Source organism: Lissotriton vulgaris, chromosome 1_1 (genome assembly GCF_964263255.1).
Source record: "Lissotriton vulgaris chromosome 1_1, aLisVul1.2, whole genome shotgun sequence".
Lineage (NCBI taxonomy): Eukaryota > Metazoa > Chordata > Amphibia > Caudata > Salamandridae > Lissotriton > Lissotriton vulgaris.
Genome location: NC_141685.1, coordinates 1,886,742,614 through 1,886,768,944, shown reverse-complemented (window position 1 = coordinate 1,886,768,944; position 26,331 = coordinate 1,886,742,614). Strand labels below are relative to the sequence as shown.

General features: G+C 44.0%; 1 protein-coding gene across 16 annotated transcripts in view; it reads right to left on the bottom strand.

Moving 5' to 3' along the window:
- Window positions 1-26,331, bottom strand: part of NRCAM (neuronal cell adhesion molecule) — a 967,670-nt gene that overhangs the window by 135,701 nt on the left and 805,638 nt on the right. For all 16 annotated transcript variants that reach the window (XM_086919453.1, XM_086919434.1, XM_086919444.1 and 13 more), the window contains one exon: window positions 5,691-5,806. In XM_086919453.1, the coding sequence (XP_086775579.1) occupies window positions 5,691-5,806 (116 nt within the window). The remainder of the gene's footprint in view (window positions 1-5,690; window positions 5,807-26,331) is intronic.

The window sequence follows — 26,331 nt, the reverse complement described above, 5'->3', positions numbered from 1 at the left end:
CCCCAGGTTTTACTTTTACCAGGTCCCCTTCAGCTATTTTTGAAGAGACAGCTTTCCCCAGGATGTTCCCTCCCACCTTGTTTTTTTTTCATGTAGCCAAGTAGGAATGAGTTTAGTGCCTGGCACCCTCCCCCTCATGAGCTCAAAAGGTGTACCAGACATGTTGCTATGAACAGCTGTGCGGTATGCCCACAGCATTTCTTTAATCTCCTTCTGCACAGGGCGGCCTGACGCTAAAGCGAGCTGCATAGTGCCCTTAACAAGCCTGTTTATTCGCTCACAAAGTCCATTCCCTTGTGGGTTGTAGAGCGATGTACGCAAATGCTTCAAACCAAGAAAAACAAAATAATCCTCCATAATGGCAGAGGTAAGCTGCGTACCATTATCCGTTAACACCATTGAGGGAATACCCTCACGTCGAAATATCTCATCAAGGACCTTAACAGAGGATTCAGCAGTGATGCTTTTCATGAAGGCAACCTCAACCCACCTTGAAGTTGAATCAACCAATACCAAGGCGAATTTCTCAGCATCTGTCAGATCATGAAAGGGACCTATGAAATCAATGCAGACCTTCTGCCATACACCATCGTCAGCAATAATCTTCCCCATGCCATCTTTCCTAGAACAAACCTGTAACCTCTTTTCAGACTCCTTGCACGGCTGGCATTGCTCAACCCAACCCTTCACCTGTGCATCTACCCCTGGCCACCAAAAATCAGCTTTGACACGTTTGCCAGTAAGGGTTTGGCCTAGATGGCCCTCATGCGCCAGGGCAATGATACGGGGTCTAAGGGATACCGGAGGTATATATTTCTCTCCCCGCACAAGGATATGCTCGCCCTGTAAAGAAATCTCGTCCTGTAACTGAACATAAGGCCTAAGAGCAGGTGAGACCGTACTCTGCCTTGACACCCCTTCTTTGCACATCTTGATTAAGCCAGCCATAACAGGATCTTTCCCCATTTCCTCAATCCATTCCCTCCTAGATATGGAGCTGGGTAAATCACTTTCTAAGTCATCTAAAAACGCGACCACATTTTCAGTCATTAACTCCTTAGGCGGCTCTTTAGTGTCAGGTAATCTAGATAGGCAGTCCGCAACACTGTTGCACCAACCAGACAAGTATTCTACACCACACGTGAACTCTTGTACACTAACAGCAAGTCTCGCTAACCTCCCAGAGCAGTTCCTAATCCCCCCAGGGGCTAAAACCTTCAATAGGGGCTTATGGTCTGTTCTGTGTGTGAAGGTGATTCCCCACAAATACACCCTGAAATACCGAGTTGCCCACGCAGCTGCAAGAGCTTCACGCTCTATGACCGAGTAGTTCCTTTCGGTCTCAGTCAGAGAACGCGACGCAAATGCAACGGTGTTCTGTTTGCCACCCCCTTTCTGTGTTAGGACCGCACCAATCCCAACGGAACTAGCGTCAACAGTGAGGATGGTGTGATATGACTGCACAAAACTTGAAAGAATGTTAGCATCTAATATGTTTTGTTTGATCAATAAAAAGGCATTCCGCTGATCTGCACCCCAAGTGAAACCTTTCCCTTTCCGCATGATAATACGCAAAGGTTGAACCTTCTCTGCAAAGTTCTTTACGAATTTCGCATAGTACTCAACCATGCCCATAAAAGACCTTAGTTTGTCTTTGTCGTCAGGTTCAGACACATTACACATTGCGCTTACAAGATCTTTTTTGGGTTATATACCAAGGCCAGATACGTGGTACCCTAGGTAATCCACTTCCTCAACAGCAAACACACATTTTTCCCTGCGCAATGTTAAACCAGCCCTTGAAAGAGCAGTGAGAACTTTATCCAGAATAACATCATGGTCACCCATATCCAAACCATGAATCAGGATGTCATCCTGGAAAAATACTACCCTTTCAATGTCTTTGAGTACATCCGTAATGATCCTTTTGAAAGCGCTTGCTGCAGAGCAGAGGCCAAAAGGAAGTCTTTTAAATTGGTAAGTGCCCTCCGGAGTGATGAACGATGTAAATTGCTTTGAGTCCGGATGAAGCTTTATCTGGTGGTATGCGCTGCGAAGGTCCAATTTTGAAAAGACCTTACCTCCACCCAAACTCAGGACAATTTCATTTATGTTCAGAAGCGGAAAGTTATCCATTATCACTGCTTTGTTAAGGCTCCGCATGTCCACACAGAAGCGCAAGGATTTGTCCGGTTTCTGTGTGATCACCACTGGACTCAACCACTGTGTGGCCTCCACAGGCTCAATTATATCATCCTCTAATAACTGCTTGATGATTTTTCTGACCTCATCTCTTGCAGAAAGGGGTATCTTCCTCGCAGTGTGTTTCACAGGTGCTACACTTCTTTTGGTTTTGATGACATGTTGGTAACCAATGGCCTCCCCCAACTTCTCATTGAAAATGCTTTCATGCTTCTTAAGAATAATTTCTAAGTTCTCATGAACTGTATTGCATGCACTTTCTACCTCAACACACATTACAGGTGGATCAGCTCTCGGGTTCACCCTTATATTAAGCTCATATTGGTGTAACCACCCCAAAATAGCAGGGCCATGTGGGGACACATAAACCTTCCCCTGAGTGACCCTCCCTTTAAACTTAATATTTGCCTCAAAGTATCCAAGGACACCAATGCTCGCACCCTGGTAACCCCTTAGTGTGATGTCAGATTTCACCAAAATTGATCCAGTGCAAGATGAATTATACAATTTCTTAGGGATAATTGTGTAAAGCGACCCTGTATCTACCATTAAATTGACAATAACACCATTCAATTCAAAATCCGCTTTAGGCTGAGATAGGACAACACCCTCTGTTGACTCCAGGCTGCCAGCAGACGTAATCATCATTACTTCTGCTTCATCATCAGTAACTTCACCCTCAACCATAGCAACCTTTTTTGAGCCAATTGTTCTACACATTCGTGCATAATGCCCTTTTTTCCCACATTTTAAACAATCTCTGGACAAAGCTGTACAATTCTTGGAATCAGCTAAATGAAAAGGACTTCCACACCTATTACAAGATCCTGTGGTCGGTTTAAACTTGCTTGTTCCACTTTTATTAAAAGAGGTTGTGGGTTTCCCCCCCCTATTTGTTTGTCTCCCTTGTATTAAAGCTATGCTTTCTGAAGCATCTGCCTGTAAGCTTGCAACTTCCTGACAACTAGTGTGTCCCAGTTGTATTCTTTTAAGTTCCTTCATACACCTATCGCTTTCTTCAGCGACTTCAGCAATGGTAATTGCCTCAGTAAGGGTGGGGTTTTTAGCTGCCCACAACTTTTCCTGTGTTTTTTTGCTAAAACATTGTACGATTAATTGGTCCCGAATCATCTCATCCTGTATGTTCCCAAACTGACATTTCACAGAGAGCTCCCTCAGCCTAGAAACAAATTCATCAATTGTTTCATTTTCTCTTTGAGGGGCAGTGTAGAATTTGTGCCTGCGCATTACAACATTTTCCTGCTTAGCAAATCTAGTATAAAGTCTAAACAGAGCATCTTTGTAAACATCATCAATGTCAAGAGGCGGATTCGGCAAGTATTTAAACACCCTTTGTCCCTCTTTACCTAGGGCACCCAGTAGCAAAGCTTTCTTCCTGATGGCAGAAAACTTTGTACCGTCCAAGGCTATGATATAATTCTCAAACGCCTCACACCAGTCATCCCATTCCATTGAGGGTTCACCAGGGGCACTCAGAAAAGGGACAGGCGCTTGAATAGCATTGTTCACATTCATAGTGAATACCCAGGAGTAATGCACAAATCACGAAAGAGGACAAGTTAAACAGCAAAATTTAAAACACTCAGCAATGTTCGTAATGTCCTAATTTAAAGTGTGTGTGTCACCGACGTTTGAGTAACACACTGTGACGAGGTCGATTTAAAAGTGAGTGTGTCACTGTAAATTTGCTTTCCGCCAAAGACGGTGGTCTTTAATGACAAACGTCTTAATGGCTGCGTGACACACAAAGGCGAACTTGCATAGAAGTGAGTGTGTCACTGTAGGCAGAATTGCGGTGGTATCTGTTTAAAAAAAAACGCTTTCCCTTTAGTTGTGCGTTTCCCTTTTAAGACGTTCCGCCCTCCGAGCAGTGGGGCTCACTGGTACTGCCTTTCTTTTAAATACGATTTCCCTTTTAAGACTAATGGCACCAAGGGGGCGCTGTCGCCTGCGTCGACGGGCCAAGGAGCAACAGTTAACGCTCCGTCACGCTTGGGGCGAAGACAGCCTTAATCACAGTTCCCTTCACGGTGAGCGATTTTGTGACATACCTTCCGTTGAGGCTTACGTTACACTTTTAAACCGCTTTCTCTTCTGAAAATCTCCTCTGGTCGGGTTTTCTTTCTCGCGTCGTCTTTTCCGGCAGACACTTTTTTCCCTCGCGTTACCCTCCGCCTCCAGCAGTCGCCAAAAATGTTGTAAATGAAGTAACGAGGCGGCACACCAGCGTCGTATGGTTCAGGGTAATTTATTAGGTTGCGATGCAGAAAACCCAACCATCGTGAACAGGATCAAACGGGCAACTTCCGACCGTTAGATCGAACACAGGACATGTCACCAAGTCGGGCAGCGCGAGCACAGCGCGCGACATGGACAGTGACGCAAAGCACAGGGCGAATAGAACATATTCCTTATTTGCGATTAGCAATTTGCTAATCGCAAATAAGGAATGTGTAGGAATCGCAATTCTTTTTGCGATTCCTACATGAATCCCGTTTTGCGAGTCTGTAATAGCGATTCCTTATGAATCGCTATTATAGACTCGCAGAACATGTCTATGATGAATCAGGCTGTGTGACTCTAGACCGCTGGCTGCACACTGGCTCATCTCTCCTAAAGAACTTGTATCTTGCTCACCTTTACTGTTGAGGGAGTCAACATTTTTTTTGGGTGTTAAATAGTTCTGGTGTACAACCGTTCCTCTTCTCATGCATCAAACTAGGCAAATGCAATTCCTGCTACAATATTAGCCATGGTGAACAGTGGCACAGGCAGCGGTCTCACCCATTCCCACAGGCATGCTTTCCTTGCTGTAGTGTAGTCTGTCTTCTAAAGACAGCTGATGCCACATGCAAGAGGCACGAGGATCAGAATGTTCAGAAGACTAATGGACCTGCTTCAAACCTTCAGGGAGAATACATTTCCACGCTGGCTCAGCTCCTAAACTGGATGAATTAAGTGTGCTGCATCGGAGCCCTAATAGGTATTTATCATCGTTCGAAGAACCGCACTTATCAGCAGAATAATTTGCTCTGGGGAGGCCAGTGACCAGAATTGTGATTCGATAGTGGGCCTTTCGGAGTAATTTCTTGGCGCATTAACAGCGCTCAGCGGAGACCAATGGATTGAATTTTGAAGAAGGGAATGGCTCAGATAGGACTGTTGAAAACTATTGATATCCAACCTGAAACAAATGGCTATAGTGTTCAATCCCAATACACTGTCATTAAAATTAAACCCTTGAAACACACAGGAGCCAGAAGCATGTTTTCCAGCAAACTTGACTTATGCCTGTGGGGTCATGCTGCATGTTAATGTCTACCAAAACACTAGTACTGGAGTTTCAGGCGAAGACAACAAACACCACACAGGGAATACTATGTAACGTCTTATGTTATCAATTTATGACAAAACTCTATTTCAAACAATGCCCTTATCTGGCATGTGAATGTTTTTCTGTGACTTACTCTGTATCCTTGAAGGTGCCCTCGTACGCTTGACTGTGGAACGGGTTCCCAGTGGACTTTCACTAATGTGGTATTTACAACATCCACATGCACTTTGCTTGGAGCCACCATTGGTACTAAGTGGAAAAAGCACAATAATGTTCATTATTCTTCCAATTGGTTTGATTCATATACAACTTCACTAAGCTACGTTTGTGAAAAAAACTTCATATACAATGTCGTAACTCTTCATTCATAAAACCTTCATCAGTTTTCTCAATTTAGAAGTACAGAAGGTTTCCAACCGACATCGTAATTAGGCCCTTAGCCGTAGTCTAGAACCTCAAATGTATGTTTATTACACATTATACTTTCTTCTCACTCAGGAGATCCTGCTTCAAAATAGTTGGGTGTACAAAATTCTGGGCTATTTTCATAAAGATGGCTGAAGGTCCCCTATTGCTGAAATTGACTGCAGCACTATATATTGGTAATTTAGCATTGGTGAGACAAGATGTAGAGGGGGACCTGACAGAGTTTTTCCATTTAACAGTGAGTTGCTCCAGAGCTAAATTCCTGGCATTTCTTTTTTATTTATATTCTAGATGGAGAGAATACTTTTTCTTACAAAACAAAACACAAAATCTGATGCTCTTATGCAATGTCAAAATTTCCAATGTGATGTTTGGAAATGAGGTGGTGTTATTGGCCACCAGAGTTAAATCTTTATCACTTCTAGGGAATTGCTCAAAGCAGCGGTGTTGCAACAATGTTCAGAGTGAAGATGCTGCCATCAGTGTTACACCAATGAAGTCATGGGGATTGTGAAAAAAGTACTATATAAAGTGATTGTGTAGAAAATGAGCCACCTCCATTCAACAGGAGTATGGTGGGGGTTGTAGGATATGTTAGTTGGTGCATTTTGAAACACATTGTCCCAAATATATGTGTAAAGCATGAAGTGGTAGGGTACTGCAAAGTACAGAGAGCACATTTTTCATTGACATATTGTCTTGAAATAGCCATTCAATTCCCATCAGAATACTGCTTTCATGTTAAAGACGTATATTGCGAACAAACTATAACTTGTGAAAATTTAATTTCTGTGTGTATTTATCACACAAGTACAGTGTTTTCGTGTGTTTGATCCTATTAAAATCTTTGCAATCCATTGCAAATCAGATTTAGAAAAAATATGCCTTATTTGCTCTTTGCATGCTGCTAATATTGTATTGTATGTACTTTATTCGATAAAAACTATCATAAAGCATGTACATCCTAAATTCATGTTTTGAAAAGATCATTGCACAATACAACATAATAAATGAATCCAGCTGAACATTTTACATTATAATAAAAATATGTACTATAAAATCATTAAAATTGAATAGCCATAAAAACAATATATCAAAAGATGGACCTGGGCACTACCTGGATGCTACTTTTCACTTGAAGCTTTGATCGTAGTAGCCATGCGCAGCCCAAGTATTTTGCTACACCACGGTCCAAGGTGAGGGAGTCGGTGTCAGTTTTTAAAATACGTAGTGCCACCCGGTAATTCTTAGAACCAAGCTTTTTGCAAACAGGTTTAAGCCATTTGGTTCTAGCAGCCCTGTAAGCTGGACAAGCGAAGAGGAAGTGGGCGGTAAACTCATTGGGAGCTGCGCAGCCAGGACAAGAAGCAGATGATGGATTACGCCGCTTCCAGGCTGCAGTTGTTTCATTTAACGGAAAGGTCCCAATTCTCAACTTCATATAGAGCACAATGTCCCTTGGAATTCGGATAAAATCAAGAAAAGGTTCAAGTTTCCAGACAGGTTTGTGCTCCAATAACCTCTCGGTGAGATTCCCCAAATTGGAATTATGCATCTCTTCTACCTGTACCCATTTCCAGTATGCTCTCTTTAAATCTTGTTTTGATGGCGGAACCTGATTTGCCCAAGCCTCCCCGAACCCTATATCTGATACAAGCTGCCTAAGGTTGAAAATCCATTTGATCTTATTGCCTGTATCTGCTGCTATTAGTTTGCTAAGGGCAGCAGCATAATTGGCCAGGTCCTTCTTATACGTGCCCATAATAGTAGTGGGCGGAGGCATGCAATATCCTTAATAGAGCGTCTTCCCATGTCCTGATATAGGGGCTTCAATGGAGTAGAGGTTGGGAGAGAAATCAAACCTCTAAAAAACTTGTTTTCAGATCTTACGAGATCAATGGTATTCTCGAAGCCCCATAATTCAAAGCCGTAGAAGGCCGAGGGTAGCACTTTGCCATCATAGACCACAAGGGCAGGGAGCTACTGGCCTACTTACAGAGAGTTGTTGTTCTCTTAGAATAGCCCCAAACACCCGTTTATTCCTTCAGGAGCATCTTGGTCATAGAATTGGTGACCCGGATTCCCAGATAGTCAAAAGACTTGACTGTATCAAGTGGGGTGCCATTAAGCGTGATGCCATTTCCCAAAGGGTTTCGATGGGCAAAGTGTCATTAGCTTTGTTTTGCTGGTGTTAATTGACAGACCCCGAGATACACAAACCAGGCTAAACCTGTCTAGGAGTTTTTGCAGACCACCCGGACTTTTGGATTTCAGGAGGGTGTCGTCAGCGAAAAGGAGTGTAGGAGTTTTTTCACCGGCCAAGGTAGGAGCATCAGCTGGATCCTCTCTTAGATGGTCTACCACCCCATTCACAAAGAGAGAAAACAAGGTCGGGGCCAACACGCAACCCTGGCGTACCCCCCCTATTCACCACGACCCTCTCCGTCAACTGCCCCTGTGAGCCCCACCTGATTCTTGCATAGTTACCTGCGTGGAGGCGTTTAATAAAATCGAGGATCAGAGGAGGAATGCCCAGTCAGTTCGTACAGGACCTGCCAGAGCTTGACACGTGGGACGAGGTCGAAAGCGATCTTCAGATCTATGAAGGCCAGATATAAGCTGCCTTTCCCAATGACCACTGTTTTCCAGTGGATCATGAAGAATCTGAACACCTGATCTATCGTACCAACCTTCTGTCTAAAGCCTGCTTGATAGTGTGAGAGGATGTTCCCATCCTCCATCAACAACATTATCCTCATAAGGAGCACCCTGCCAACCACCTTCTGTATCACGTCGATTAAGCTAATCGGCCGGTAGTTGGCAGGGTCCTCCCTATTCCCTTTTTGTAGATTGTTACTACCTCCGCACCCTTCCATGAATCAGGACCATCATGTCCCCTAACAATATGATTCATCAAGAGCAAAATGAAATGAGCCCATGGCTTTGGATCAAGCAAAAGCAGATCTCCAGGGAGGCCATCAGGCCTGCAGCCTTTCTGGGAGCTATACTCTCTATTGCCAGGTCTACCTCATGAATATCAAAGAAATCAGATGGTATGGGAGCCCCGAGGGTAGATGGAAGGGTCTCAGTCTGAGAGGGCAAAGAGCCTACATCACCACAATATATGTTGTAAAAGTGATCGTGCCATCGTTGCCCTGCGATATAATTAGGGATTGGGTCAGATCCCTTCCGAATCCCTTTATTAATCAGCTCCCAGAACAGGACGGTGTCTTTCTGTTGTGAGGCAAAGTTGAGCTCCTGCCAATGTGACTCTTCCCAATTACGCGTTGCTGCCTCTTGTGCCCTAGAGTAATCCTTTCTTGCTGCTCTTATTGTCAAGGGATCTTTTTTCCTTAGATCTAGAGATAGGGCCTGGCTCTTTTCCCTACATGTAGCTGAATACCAGGGGTTAGTGGGTTTTGGTGGACATTCCTTTTTTTCCCTACTCTCTTCAACGATAAAAAACGATCCCAACCTTTCTATTGTTTTTTGATAAAATGTGGAAAATGGAAAAGTGTATAGATTCTCGGGATTGCCATTGGTTAATTCAAGCTCCTTGATCTTTTGGTTGATGAGTTCTCTAATGTTATGTAATTTGGCTTCCTGGTGTGAGACCCTATGCCATTTAAGGTGTTGATTGCAATTTGAGGGGAAAACCTCTTTTGTCAACATTATGCAGACAATTGGTGATTTAATAATGGTGGGTGTCCAGCTGTTGTTGATTTGCATACATAAAGGATTGTGGTCACTGTCCAAGGTGTGCCTGATATCCATATCTAGAAGGTCACCCCAGGGTTGGATATCTAGCAAGTTGTAGTCTATACGGGACGGGGAGCTAATTCTATTAAAGGTATTTGCCCCGTTTGGATCAGAGCGTGTACTTCCATTTACAGCTCTTAGGTTATATTCTAATGTTAAGACGTTGATTTGAATGGCCCTCTGTGACCACTTCTTGATAGGGGCTATATTGAGGATCGGTATGGCCCATTTATTGTCTTCCTCATTGGTTCCCAAAAAGTCCTCCCTACTCAAAGGTTCGAATGTACAATTGAGGTCCCCAGCTGCAATAATATTGGAGTTAGGCGAGATGGAGGATAACTCGCGCTCCAATGCTGTTATGGTTGCTGATGTTTGGGCGCCAGGAGACCCTCTAGCGTATATATTAAAAACCTCCACATTTGTGCCATTGACTGGCCCTTTGATCGTCAAATGAAGGATGTCTTGTGATGGAGGATTGTGCATAACGATAAACCAATTCAGAGAGATGTTGATCAAAATATGTATTCCCCGGGAGGGGCGGCCTGAAGCTTGTGGCTGGGATAAAATACGTGGTGTAACCAGATTTATGCAAAGGAGCCAAGCTCCAAGTCTCCTGGAACAGGCAGACATCAAACTTTCCAATGAACTCGTTCCACTCAGGGAGAGACCATTTTTTCTGGAGACCCGCTATGTTCCAGGAGAGGAAGTCAATTGCCCTAGGATTAGACCCAAAAGCCCAAACTTCGCTATCTATGACACAGGCGAGGGCCCCAGCCCGGTCATTGTTAGGTCTCTCCCTCTTTGATCTATCAGTATTAGAGGGGCTTAGATGAGGAACAGTCTCCCCACATTTAGCTCCTAATGAGTCAATGAAGGTGTTCTGTAATGGGCCCCCAACTAGTCAATCGACTGTGTTCAGTCCAGACCCATCACCTGCCCTCCCTTGCGCTTCGTGCTCTGGCACCCTAAGTGGTGACCAGAGTGGGGAGCGTCTAATCTGGATGGCTGAGGTCTCTGGGGGGGGGGTATGGAACTCCAAAGCCAATAAATTCTCAGCAAGTGCTGCGTTGGTTAACTGCAGCTCGATGCAGTCTGTCTGGGAGTTACTCTATGTAATACTCCTTACTCTGACCATATCTTCCCGTATAATTGACCTGCATCCCCTCACATGGCGCAACCAGTGGATAGCTTTGTTGCGTAGGGATTCGCTGTTTTCGTAGCCTTGCCTAGGAATGCATTTGGGGACTTTGGTCATATAAACTATTGGAAACATGCCCCCTGAGTGAGTAATGCTTCCTTGGGTAGTAGGTTTATCCTGAGTGTTCTGGTCGACGTTTGGAAGGAAGTGGCACTGGGTTCTAGCTCTGCCTGGGGTTGTACCTGGGGCGCCTCTTCCTGGCGATGACGGGCTAGGACGGGGTTGCTCTTGGCCCGGCGCGCGCCCGAAGCGCGTTCCACAGAGCGGGTGGCATGAGTTGTTAAGTAGCGCTTGCCGGTGGTGAGGGAGGGGCTGGGACTCACGCTGGTTGCCCCGCTGTCTCCTGGGGCAAGAAGTCCACAACAAGATGCTCCCGCTAGCCTCACGAAGGGTCACCGGCGAAGCGGGTGGCGCGAGTTGTTAAGTTGCGCTTGCCGGTGGTGAGGGAGGGGCTGGGACTCACGCTGGCTGCCCCGCTGTCTCCTTGGGCAAGAAGTCCACAACAAGATGCTCCCGCTGGCCTCACGAAGCGCTTCTAATATGTTTTGGGAACATTTCTAACATTAATTTACAAGTATTTTTAATTTTGTTGTGCGTTAGAAATTATTTGATAAACTGCAACCTTCTCCTTTCACACTCTCCTTACCCCAGCAGAATTTTCGTCGATGGCAAAATTCCCTCAGCAGTTAGAGAAGGGAAAAGTAAACACTACTCTTCAAGTTAAAAAGGAAAGATCAAGAAATACATTGCCTGGTGTTTGACCTCTTTGAATGCACAGCACATGATACAAACTCAAAACAAAACTGAAAGACCTCTTGACCATTGTCCCATTTAACTTCTGCAAAGTAATACTGGTGGTGCTGCAGCACCTCAAGCACACCTAGTTCCAGCACACCTGACTCAAAGGCAAACTATACTACTTTCTCTGCAGTTAAAATGCCCGAATCCAGAGTAACAGTAACAAGACAGCAATGTTCGTTGTAGCAAACATTTCAACTCTGACCAACAAGCTGGAGATGGTCCTATCACATGACTATCAATAAATGTCATGAGTGATGTCACTGATCATGTCATGAGTGATGTAATATGTGACGTCATCAGCAGTGCATTGCGGGTGCGCGAGTTATCGTTAGCTGAACTAACTATAACGGGGAATTTCAATTGGTTTTGTACAAGTGAAATGTCCAGCTAACTGTAACGCCCCTGAAACCTATGTTTCAAATGCTAATTCCTAAGTATAACATGCCTGAAACCTATGTTTTTTTCAGTGAATTTCAATGGTTTTTTAAATGATAGTTTCTAGCTATGCCCACAGAGGTAGGACATGTGAATAAAGAAGAAAAAACGCACAGAAAGAAAAAAAAGAAATGCAGAAAGAAGCAACAGAAGTCCTCAAAGACGAAGAAAAGTGCAAGAAGAAACAAGTGCAGGAAGAGGCAAGATGTGCAGAAAGAACAAACAGAGGAGCGGAAAGAAGCCTTGTTGGGAAATATCCTGTACCCTCAACTTTTTCAGACGGGTACTGGTGGTAACTGAGTCCGACTAACCAGTCCTAGAGCCAGTGCTATGCTAAAAGACACTTAGAATACCGTGAAACACCTACGTACACTAGGGAACACTTGGGGTCTCCCTGTGATTAGCATGACCTCCTCTGTAAACCCCTAGCATATAATAGGGAAGGGGGATTAAAACAACCTCTTAAAATGCGCCTCAGGGCGTGTTAGCACACATCACCTCAGACCCAGTCCCCTCCCTTCCCCACTGTGTAAACAAGCCCTGTGGCCGTTTTAAGTTGGGAGATTAAGTCCCCTTGTATCCTAAGGGTTCCTAGGTCCAACTAGCCCACTAGGTACCGGAGTTGGCGGCACATAGCTGCGTTGCAGAGAGGTGTAAAAAGCGGCACAGCCTGGACCACCTCTCTGCAGCGCAGTGCAGTGGCGCTTACTGGAAGCACCTGGTGGACTAGTTGGCCCCCAGGGTCCCTCAGGATTGAAGGGGAATTATTTCCCCAACTAAAAACGCGCCACAGGGCGTGTTTTCACATGTCACCTCAGGCCCCGTTCCCTCCCTTCACCACTGTGTAAACGATCCCTGTGGCCGTTCTAAGTTGAGAGATTAAGTCCCCTTGAATCCTAAGGGTCCCTAGAGTCAAACTAGCCCACTAGGTACCTCTAGTAAGCACCACAGAGCTGCATTGCAGAGAGGTGTAAAAAGGGGCGTGGCCTCTGAACACCTGTCTGCAAACGCAGCTCTCTGGAGCATAATGGAGATACCTCTAGGGCTAGTTGGCCCTCAGGGACCCTCAGTATTGAAAGAGAATTAATTCCCCAACTACAACTTGTCACGGGCACGTTTGCACAATGGTGAAGGAAGGGGGCGTGTCCTGAGGTGACATGTCTGCAAAAACACCCTGTGGTGCTTTTTAAGTTGGGTAATTAATTCCTCCTTGATCCTGAGAGTCCCTGGGGGCCAACTAGCCCACCAGGTACCTCCAGTATGTGCCAGAGAGCTGCGTTGCAGAGAGGTGTTCAGAGGCCATACCCCTTTTTACAACACTCTGCAACGCAGCTCTGTGACGCTTACTGGAGGTACTTGGTGGGCTAGTTGGCCCCCAGGGATCCTCAGGATTGAAGAGAAATTAATTCCCCAACTTAAATCGTGCCATAGAGTGTGTTTGCACACATGTCAACTCAGACCCCGCCCCCTCCCTTCACCACCGTGCAAAAACGACCCTTGGTGCGTTTTAAGTCAGGAGATTAACTCCCCTTGAATACTGAGGGTCCCTGGGGTGCAACTAGTCCACCAGCTACCTCCACGAAGCACCACAGAGTGCGTTGCTGAGAGGTGTAAAAAGGGGCGTGGCCTCAGAACACCTCTCTGCAACGCAGCCCCCTGGCGTATACTGGAGATTCCTGGTGGGCTTGTTGGCCCTCAGAAATCCCCAGTATTCAAGGGGAATTTGTTCCCCATTTGCAAAAGCGCCAGGGGGCGCGTTTGCAGAGTGCTGAAAGGAGGGGGCGTGGCCTCCGGCACAATGCCCGTCTTTTTTTTTTACTGTCGGTGGCTGTGTAGCCCCCCTTCTTTTTCTAATTTTTTGGCCTTGGGGACCCCATCGAGAATGGAAAAAATACCTTAAACTGTCCCTTTAACTGGAATGAATGGACTGAGTCCCTTTTCACCATCTTTAGAGTTACGTTACTTTAAAACCGAACGAACCCACGGACCTGCAGCTAATGGCATTTGAGGAAGAGTTGTTAAACTTGAAACGGGTTATGCCTGTGTTCTTCTTGAATAAAAAGAACTCTTTCAAGCTCTGTTGGTGTAGCTCGTGCAGCGTGATGGATTGCGCACGTGTTTGGTTGATGTAAAAGAGATGTCTGACACATCTCAAGACGAGCCCTGACCCACGAGGAAGAGGTACCTTTACTTGTCAGAGCGTTGGGACATGAAGCGAGAAGCTTCTTTAAAAGGGTGCCCTCCGGCAGCTGAAAAATCCCACAAACCGAGTTTGCATTGGAAGAGCCTCCAGGCGGGGCCCGCCCGAACTATGTGGATGGATATTTTGCGCTGTCAGGGTTTGTCGAGGATTTCGCCTCAGCACGACAGACTTGAGGCAACGACTTGGGGAAACATGAAAGCTGTTGGATATTCGAGTGGTAGTGGAATTTTAACTATACACTGTGACCGAGGTATGGAACACTATCCTTTTAAAAGCATGTTATGCACTCAGTACATTTGTATTGACTGAAATGTTACCAAAATCGGCAGTGAAACCAGTATAAATTCAAAGGGCAAAAAAAAGGAGCATTTTGAGCAATGTAGTCCCTGACGAACTGACATTATCTTGAACAATCAACAGCAGAGGAAACTGTTATATTGGCACCACTGGGGGTTACTTTTAACCTTGTGCACTGTGAAGTACTCTCCTCTGCTGCTCCGTTTGAAAAGAACGAGAATGGAAAAAATACCTTAAACTGTCCCTTTAACTTGAATGAATGGACTGAGTCCCTTTTCACTGTCTTTAGAGTTACATTACTTTAAAACCGAACGAACCCACGGACCTGCAGCTAATGGCATTTGAGGAAGAGTTGTTAAACTTGAAACGCGTTATGCCTGTGTTCTTCTTGAATAAAAAGAACTCTTTCAAGCTCTGTTGGTGTGGCTCGTGCAGCGTGATGGATTGCGCACGTCTTTGGTGGATATATATATATATATATATATATATATATATATATATATATATATATAGATATAGATATAGATATAGATATATAGATATATATATATTTGGGCCCCGGTTCTGGTTTTGCTGAATCCAAGAGCATCGGCGACCAGGAGTGTGTTTATGTTGAAAGGAGTGGCGATCCCGCCGGGAAGCCCGCTGCCAAAGGAGGCTTGAGCACGCCAAAGCAGTGTGTTGAATATATATATATATATATATATATATATATATACATATATATATTCCACAAACAGTCGTTCTCCTCACTCAAACAAGAACGGAGTCCAGGCAACAGTTCGATTCAGAAATCGTGTTTATTCACAAACGCACTCGACGCGTTTTGGGAACTGGTACCCAGTTCCCGAAACGCGTTGAGTGCGTTTGTGAATAAACACGATTTCTGAATCGAGCCGTGGCCTGGACTCCGTTCTTGTGAGAGTGAGGAGAACGACTGTTTGTGGAATACGGGGGAGTGGCGATCCCGTCCCGGCCCGCCGCTGCCAGCGGCCATCCCAGCTTCTTCGCCGATTTCGGGTGGATATATATATATATATATATATATATATATATATATATATATATATATATATATATATATACACATATATATATATCGTTTATACTTAGCTGTAAAATACTTATATTTTCAAACTTAATTTTAATCACACATATGCCTTTACCAATCATGCTATTACAATCAAATTCGTTGTAAAGGCATGTTTTGTAAAGGCATATGCATGGTAAAAGTTTGCTATGTAATGGTAACGTGTGGTAACAGCTCTTGCGTTGCTACAACCGCGTTGTAATGGCATGTGTTGTGCTGTCATTTATTCTGAAAGAGACCTTCCGAGAAAGCTCCTCAGGTGGATACTAAACAGCACTCATGACATACACTGTAAACAGCCAGCAATCAGAAATGGTCTAAAGAAAGAGCTCAGAAGCAGGCATGTGTTACCTGAAGAATCCACAGGTGAAATACAGCTCTATTTAATGCTCTTTACTGTCCACCTGAAAACAAAGAAGGGGCAACCTGCAGGCATGCTCTGGCTACAGGCAGCCAGGGCCCCAAAATTACAAATATGTGTGCAGATCCAAAAAGGATCAAGACAAAATTATATATACCAACATACAAGTAAATCATCAATGATACATGGGGGCCCAAGGTGTCTTCAAATAACATTTAATTGCATGGCACTAAGTAATTTGTAGCGTCGGCCAGAATTCAAACTATGATTTTTAGGGCAACTGAAGAGCAGCATGCAGCATGCATGGTCTTTACATGGCCTCATTAAATGCTTTCTATCGTCCACCTAGGAGTGTTAGAAGAGCAGCCAACAGCATGCACTCATTACGGGTTCCCAGGAGTGTCAGAGGAGCAATCTATACATTGCACTGATTACTAGTACTCAGGAGTGCCAGAGGAGAAACCTATACATTGCACTGATTATTTGTACTCAGGAGTGCTAGAGGAGAAACCTGCAGTGTGCACTGCTTACTGGCAGCCAGGATAAATGCTTTACAGGATCTATCCAGGAGTGACAGAAGAGCAGCTCAACAGAATGTACTGGACACAGGCAGGCTTTCGACATCCTGTGTAGGGGCCATCTAAGAGCCACAAAAGTACAACTCTAAGGCATGCTTTGGTGTACAACAGCTGCAGTAAAGGATTTATATGTTTCACCCATGAGCAACAGAGGAGCAGCTAACAGACATGTGCGGGAGACAGCCTGCCATGGCAAGTTCTCTGCAATCCAAACTCGGAGGCACATGCGTCCAGTGCCTGGATAGTACCCATCGAGTTTAATCTGTTAAGAACCTGGTGGCAGCATCTGGTGTAGAGCTGGCAGAAAGGTGATGCTGTGAAAGGAACATAATGAGTATTTCAGATGAAATAAAGAGAAGGGGCTGAGTTGTGGATTTATGTGGGAAGGAGGTCAAGGAAGAAGGGGCAATGCCTTCATCCCTTTCCAGACTATAAAAGGACACACAGTGAATATGTCACTGGAAGATGCCTCTCACTCCTCTTCTACTACTACACACCTAGACGCTGCAATCGAAGACAACTTTGGTCACTCACGCACAACATCAATTACTTTCCACAAGGATGACACATGAAATTAAATAAATAGACATCTTTGAAATACATGCATGGAAGTGTCCCTGCCTCTTGAACTGGCAAATTGTGTCTTCATGTACCACTCTGGTCCACTGCACCCACACTCATTTTAAGTCACTGCTCAGAGGCACATTTATTCTACAGTAGCTGAACTCGTATTGCATGTCTCTCTTACAAGAAATACCACGCAGTGGTCAATGAAGCAGAGGCTAAGGCATACGTGAGCTACATGCTCTCTGTAATAAAGAATTATGCCAAGCAGAAAGGTAATTTAAAAGGTGGAAGACAGTATCCCTCGAGGACTGTTTGTAAAATTGGCCCTTTGGAGCTCCCTCGATATCAGTGATGCATCTCCAGATTCTAATTTGCAAAGCCCGGATCTCAGGTCTTCAAGGCAGTGCTTTGCATGGGTATAGTCAAGAAAGCGTGGCCTGCCACAGCGCTGTAGCAAAGTGATGAGCCTCAGAAGGAGCCAGCGGTGGGGCCATGATGTCTGCAGGAGCACAGAATGAACCTGTGTGTCTTCTGAGCACCTCTGTCCAGGTGTTGTCGTACTCTGCTGCATTTCTGTCCTCTCTGCTGCCACTCAAAGAAAGAGCAGAAACCTCCAAATCCATTGACGCATGTACCGCAAGTTTTTTCCTTCTGTATAGGCTGTTTTAAACCGGTGTGGTTTAGTTATAAAAATCTCATCTAGAGATAGAGCATTCGTAGTTTTCAGCTGTGAATTTCGGCAAAGTAAACGTGTCCAGAGCACTAGAGACTGTTAGTGAAAGGCACAGGGCCAGGAGGTGTGACAGATGCAGGCCAGGAGGTGTGATAGTTGCACGGACAGGAGGTATGGCAGGTGCAGGGCCAGGAGGTGTAACAGGCACAGGGCCAGGAGATGTGACAGGCACAGTGCCAGGAGGTTTGACAGGCACAGGGCCAGGAGGTGTGAAAGGTGCAGAGCCAGGAGATGTGGCAGGCACAGGGCCAGGAGATGTGACAGGCACATGACCAAGAGGCGTGACAGGTGCAGGGCCAGGATTTGTGACAGGCATAGGGCCAGGAGGTGTGCAGGCGCAGGGCCAGGAGTTGTGACAGGCATAGGGCCAGGAGGTGTGACAGGCTCAGGGCCAGGAGTTGTGACAGGCATAGGTCAAGTAGGTGTGACAGGCGCAGGGCCAGGTGGTGTGACAGGCGCAGGGCCAGGAGTTGTGACAGGCATAGGGCCAGGAGGTGTGACAGGCTCAGGGCCAGGAGTTGTGACAGGTGCAGGGCCAAAATGTGTGGCAGGCAAAGGGCAGCAATATGCCTCATTCAACAAAGGATACTGCAGGCTCTACACTCGCCCCTAGCCACCCTTTTGCTGCTCAAGGGTTTGCATAGCGAAAGGCCCAATAATATCTAACCAACTATATCGTGGATGGAATGATCGTTTGTGTAATGTTCATCAGCCCCAGTTCAGCTTGCCTCACTCCGGTGCTTGTAGCTGACTTAAGGACTCCGGTGAGGAGGTCGAAAATGCGGTGCTGAACTACAATTCCCTCCCTTAATTAGGATTAGCTACGTAATATTGAACCTCTCCCGAGACAGACACTTTAGTATCACCCAAGATAGTGTGCTTCTAATACCCGGTGACGGGAAGGATTTGGGCCTCCTACATGAGATTTCCCCCTACTCCTCGCCCACCAGGCTTGAATAAATACCAAAGCAGCCAGAGGTCATACAGTGCATTACTTATTACTTGGGGCTGCGGTGCTATCGTGCTGCCAACCCCACTTCCTCCTGTATTCAGCTCTCAACTGTGAATCGGGACAGGTAAAGTGTGCATGCACATCTGCCAATCATAAAGTATTTTCATGAATTGGGCCACGGGTGGCAGCCACTGCTAAACCACAGGAGAGATTAATTGCATTAAAGAGAGATTACATATGTTCTAGGGTATATATATATATATATATATATATATATATATATATATATATATATATATATATATATACATACATACACACACACACACACGCAGATATACACACACATATATATATATATATATATATATACACACACATACATATATATATATCATGTGATCAAGCGCTCTGCGAAGCGCGAAACGCGTCGTGATGACTGGGAGCACCATTGCTGAATAAAACCACCTTCTTTTTGCACCTAAACCTGGGTTCGTGTCTGTATTTGCAGCCCTTGAAATTCTGCGCCGTACTGGATTATTCCTGGAATATATATATATATATATACATATATATATATATATATATATATATATATATATATATATATATATATATATATATATATATATATGTTTTTGGCTTCCAGTTTCTTTGAGGCGAATGGCGAAGTTCCAGACATATATATATATATATATATATATATATATATATATATATACATATATATATATATATATATATATATATATATATTCACTGAAAAAACCATTGGTTATAGACCATATATAGTTAGGGATTAGCATTTACAAAACCTTAATTTACTCGCACAAAACCATAGAAATTCGCATATATAGTTAGTTGCAATAACTATATATCGCGCACCCGCAATCCACTGCTGATGATGTCACATATTACATCATTCATGACATGGTCAGTGACATCACTGATGACATCACTGATGACATCTCAAATGACATCACTGATGACATCACTGATGACAACATCCAGTGACTGTATGTTTCTGTAAAGTTAAAATATGTCTTACATATTGAAGAATGAGTGGATGTATAAGTGTTTGGATGAAGGATTTAGAAGGTGCATGACTGACTGTATGAGAGAATGATTAAATGTGTCTCACTGAGTGCATGGGTTAGTGACTAAACTGTCTTAATTTGTGCATCATTATTTCTGTAGTTCTGTAAACCGCTGCATGTGTTGATCAGTAGCTATATGAGTAACTATATGGGTTATTGATTGGTTGCCCAAATATTTGTATGGGAGAGCGAGTGTGTGTGTGGGGGTGGCTGGGAGGTATGTGACTCTGTGCATAGATGTGTGAGCAGTTGATTCAGTAGATGTATGGGTTCAAAAGAGCATGTGGAAACAGCTGTATGGGCGGTTGACTATCTGCATGAGTGTATTGGTGAGTGATTGGATTTCTCAGTGCTACATGTCAAAGTAAGTACATATGTAAAACACAGTACATGTAAGAGTTGACATATATAAATAACTGTGCATAAGAGCCAGTGAATGTGTGAGTGGCTGTATGGATCATTGTGAACTTGTATCAGTGATTGTATAAGAGAGTAAATATGTGTTAGTATATGTTTGATTAAGTAAGGTGTGTATAACTGTATAGTTGAGGAAATGGAGGTGTGATTGATTCTTTGCATGACTGACTAGGTGTGTGAGTAACTCCATGGATGAGTGACAGTCTGTGAGTGTCTGTTTACACTGATTGTATCTAAGGTTATATTAGAGTCTGAAGAGGTTCATCATATTATCACATGAATGATATCATCAATGATGTGATCAGTAATGTCAAATGAGATGTTATCAGTGATTTCATCAGTGATGTCATTTGAGATGTCATCAGTGATGTCATCAGTGATGTCATTTGAGATGTCATCAGTGATGTCATTTGAGATGTCATCAGTGATGTCATCAGTGATGTCACTGACCATGTCATGAATGATGTAATATGTGACATCATCAGCAGTGGATTGCGGGTGCGCGATATATAGTTATTGCAACTAACTATATATGCGAATTTCTATGGTTTTGTGCGAGTAAATTAAGGTTTTGTAAATGCTAATCCCTAACTATATATGGTCTATAACCAATGGTTTTTTCAGTGAATTTTCATGGTTTTGTAAATGCAAATTCCTAACTATATATGGTCTATAACCTATGGTTTTTTCAGTGAATTTCATTGGTTTTTTAAAAGCTAATATCTATAGCTGTAAAATATATTCTTTATTACGTGACGTATCACGTAGCCACGTGAGACGCCTCATGACGCGTCGCATAAACGTGACGTATTGTCTCTGCAGCGCCAACAAAACCCGTAACGTAAGCGCGCCAGAGCACGCTTACAGATATATATATCTTTTTTAACCTTAATTAGACAAAATCCACACGTGCACATATCTTGAGGCCTTGCAAAGGCACAACAAACAAACAGTCCCTACAATTTTGCCAAGTTTGGTGGAAATCTATTCCTTTAAATTTTATTTTACTGTTTCTCTTGGTTTTCCCCTTGTTACGCTTACCGGAACGCTACCCGGTACGCAAACCGGACGCTCCAAAAACACAAGATGTCGGACTCCCGTTATGCTGCCGGTTAGCTGCCCGGTTGGCGTACCGGGAAGCGCCTCTACCGCGAAAAATCGCAATTTTCTTTTTTTTTCTTTTGCCCCGCGGGGCACTTTAATAACCCCATCATCAATCCTAGGGGGTCAGGAGGGGTCTACCTTGCCCCCTTTCCTTCATTTCCCCTTCGTTTTTCACCACCTCTTGTCTCTCGATCCTACCGAGAGACAAGATGGCGGCCGCTCCGGACTGTTTACAATGTTGACAGCCAATCAGCTTCTCCTCAGACTCCCGTTACGCTGCCGGTTAGCTGCCCAGTTAGCTGCCCGGTTCGCGTACCGGGACGCGCCTCTACGACAAAAAAATCACTTTTTTTTTTTTTGGGCCCCGCGGGGCACTTTAATATCCCCCTCATCAATCCTAGGGGGTCAGAAGAGGTCTACCTTGCCCCCTTTCCTTCATTTCCCCCTTTGTTTTGGCCTCCTCTTGTCTCCCGATCCTACCGAGAGATAAGATGGCGGCCGCTCCGGACTGTTTAGAATGTTGACAGACACCGGAGAGCCAATCAGCTTCGCTTCGCAAAGCTCCGTTACGCGAAAAGTACGCGTACTGGTACGCTATCGGGTACGCTGTCACAGATATATCTGTTTTTTTAAACGTTAATTTCTCAAAATCCACTGGAGCACATATATTGAGACTGAGCAAAGGCACATGGGGCTAACAGTCCCTACAATTTTGCCAAGTTTCGTGCAAATCCATTCAGCCGTTCGAGCTAAAAGTGAGGCCAAAGGCCCTATGGAAAAATGAATGGGAAAAACGCGTTTTGGGACCCCCCTTTTTTCTTGGCCCCCCCTTGACGGAACCCCCCCAAATTTTCAGGGGCTGCTCAGAAACAAAATGTGCCATTTTCCTGAACATTTCAGCCGATTCCGTCCACAAACGCCAAAGTTATTAGACATAGAATTTTCAAAAGTTCCATAGAGAAAAAATCCTAACTAGATATAACCTACTGGCTATCGCCAGTAGGATATATATATATATATATATATATATATATATATATATATATATATATATATATATATATATATATATATTCAATGAAAAAACCATTGGTTTTAGGCCATATATAGTTAGGGATTTGCATTTACAAAACCTTATTTTACTCGCATAAAACCATTGAAATTCCATATATAGTTATAAGCGCTAACTATATATCGCGCACCCGCAATCCACTGCTGATGATGTCACATATTACATCATTCATGACATGGTTAGTGACATCACTGATGACATCACTGATGACATCTCAAATGACATCACTGATGACATCACTGATGACAACATCCAGTGACTGTATGTTTCTGTAAAGTTAAAATATCTCTTACATATTGAAGAATGAGTGGATATATAAGTGTCTGGATGAAGGATTTAGTAGGTGCATGACTGACTGTATGAGTGAGTGATTAAATGTGTCTCACTGAGTGCATGGGTTAGTGACTAAACTGTCTTAATTTGTACATCATTATGTCTGTTGTTCTGTAAACTGTTGCATGTGTTGATAAGTAGCTATATGAGTAACTATATGGGTTATTGATTGGTTGCCCAAGTATTTGTATGGGATACTGAGTGTGTGTGTAGGTGGCTGGGAGGTGTATGACTCTGTGCATAGATGTGTGAGCAGTTGATTCACTAGATGTATGGTTTCAAAAGTGCATGTGGAAACAGCTGTATGGGCGGTTGACTGTGTGCATGAGTGCATTGGAGAGTGAATGGATATCTCAGTGCTACATGTCAAAGTAAGTACATATGTAAAACACAGTACATGTGAGAGTTGACATATATAAATAACTGTGCATAAGAGCCAGTGAATGTGTGAGTGGCTGTATGGATCATTGTGAACTTGTATCAGGGATTGTATAATAGAGTAAATATGTGTTAGTATATGTTTGAATAAGTAAATTTTGTATAACTGTATAGTTGAGGAAATGGAGGTGTGATTGATTCTTTGCATGACTGACTAGGTGTGTGAGTAACTCCATGGATGAGTGACAGTCTGTGAGTGTCTGTTTACACTGATTGTATCTAAGGTTATATTAGAGTCTGAAGAGGTTCATCGTATTATCACATGAATGATATCATCAGTGATGTTATCAGTCATGTCAAATGAGATGTTTTCAGTGATGTCATCAGTGATGTCATTTGAGATGTCATCAGTGATGTCATCAGTGATGTCACTAACCATGTCATGAATGATGTAATATGTGACATCATCAGCAGTGGATTGCGGGTGCGCGATATATAGTTAGCGCTTATAACTATATATGGAATTTCAATGGTTTTATGCGAGTAAAATAAGGTTTTGTAAATGCAAATCCCTAACTATATATGGCCTAAAACCAATGGTTTTTTCATTGAATTTTCAAGGTTTTGTAAATGCAAATTCCTAACTATATATCCACTATAACCTATGGTTTTTTCTGTGAATTTCATTGGTTTTTTAATAGCAAATATGAAAAGCTTTAAAATGTCAAGTACGTGATAGATGAAAACATTTTCGTATTTATGCACGCTGATGTGCTTTGAACGCTGCACCCCCCCCTCCCCTCTTTTGTCTTAGTAGTACTCTCTCTTTGCAGATAGTGAACGGTAGTTAACGCAAGCCTTTCCCCCCTTTTTAATCCGTCGTGCCTGCTTGTCTCTCCATTTGATTGATTGTTATCCAAGCATTTACTGTTTTAGAATTGGTTCTCTTTGGATCATTCTCTATTTACAAACAAGCACAAAGTCGCAATACTCTGTTTAGTCTTTGCAGATAGTGAAAAATCGTGTAAAAAAAATAAAAGTAATCGAGCAAAATCAGTAGGCCACTAATTGGATCTCTTTTTGACCTCGCTAAAATAGAAATATTAGGAACAACCCTTCATGAGAAATACGAAAATAGTGAGATGAACTGAGCTCCACACCATGAGGGCTGCAAGACAGCTCGGCTCCATCACCCATCCTGCACAAAATAACGACAAACCCTATGCAAATATTAAAAATATAGACAACACACCAGCAAAGAAACAGGGTAAAACATTTTATTAAAAAACTATTTACATAACGTTGGTTTATAAGATGATATCAGTAGTGGACCGATGTGTGAATAGATCGAAAGCAGCACAAGGCTCCAAGATCCGGATGGCAAGCTCCTGGATGTTGGGTGCCATAGTTTAGAGTTCTGAATTTGAGCCTTTTTCAATGCCTGTGCTTTGTTGAATCAAAATGGCGGCTTGACACAAAGCTGACTCAAGCGTTGCTACTGATGCTATGCAGACCAAAACTGGTTTTCAGTTTGTACATTTTTCTAGATTTTTCAATCCAAGTTTGGTTGACTTTGTAGAACGATGGCTTCAAATTTTCAACATACGGTGTGGTGGCGCTGACTGGGAGGGGGCGCTTCGCTCCTGCCCCCTCCCCAAGTAAGATTTTCATACGTGAAAGTACGTTAATGGTTTTGGTCCCTGAGATGCTTCGATGTCACTGCCATTCTCAAATAGCATAAGTTCTGGATGTTGGGTGCCATAGTTAAGAGTTCTGAGCAGTGCTTGTTATACTGTCTGAAGCTTATTTCCACCTACTGCAGCTTCACTATTCTCAAAGTAAGTGAGTGTCGTTTGTGGACCTGACTGCATTAGAAAACTTGGGCGGTGTGATGGCCATGGACTCGGAGAAGACGCTTGGCTCCGACACCCTCCCCAAGTCTTATAGCACTGGTGTAGCCTGAGATCGCCCCCGACATAGGCGGCCGGCTCCCGGGGTCCGGCGGAACTTTTTGCCTTTTGATGACTCTTCAATTCTGGACCTTGTCCCACAATCCGTTTCACCTGAAGACAAGCTGTAGTGGGGCGCCCCTTTACCGTTTTAGTTGCCATTCCGCCCGCTTTTGCTACACTGTGCCTCTTCCGCCATTCAGCTGTTTACCGCCCGCTCTTGCGACTACAGCGTCTCGCTCATCATGTAGTTGAGTTACTCCCGCTCTTGCGGTGCAGCGATAGGCGGCTGCCACAGCACTCTCAAAATGGCGGCCGGCTCTTCGGTTTTGGGCCTGGTCCACTAAAATGGCCCTGGGACACCTTGGAACTCGGACGCTTCCCTGATAGGGCTTGGGTCCCATTCTCGAAAAGCGTCCCCTCAGCCGTGAAGATTCTACAAAAGTCTTGGGGGCCTCCGACTCCCGCAGGCTTCTGGTGGGGAGCGGCTGCCATGATTGCTCGTGGAATGGCCACGACGGAGCTACGAGATGGTAGTGGTCTCATGCTGACGCCAGCTTTAGTCTGAAACATCCAGAAACACTGTAGACTACCAATTCGATCAGTTCCGGTAGCGCCCCAACATGACCCGGAAGAGAAGAACTTGCCCTCCCCTCTTTGACTGATGGTTCTTGTTGCCTGTCCCCTCTGTTGTCATTTAACAGAACTTTTTGGACTGCTGAAAGGGGTTGTGTTCTGAACGCTGGTTGGTGGAGACATTTTGACTATATTCTTGACCTACGTTGTCGCGTAATGCGTTATATGACACGCCGCGTTAGCGCACCCGGAAGTGATCCGAGGCGCGGCGCGCAGCGCGTAACGTAAGCATAACAGGTCATGTGACTTGTTAATAAAACTTTTCATTGGTTCATTTTACTTTTGTTAATTTAATGATGAAAAGCTTGGTCATATGACCTAAAAATTACGCTTTTTATTGTTTTCGAACAATATTTTTTTTTCAAACATATGTTATAATATTCCAGGC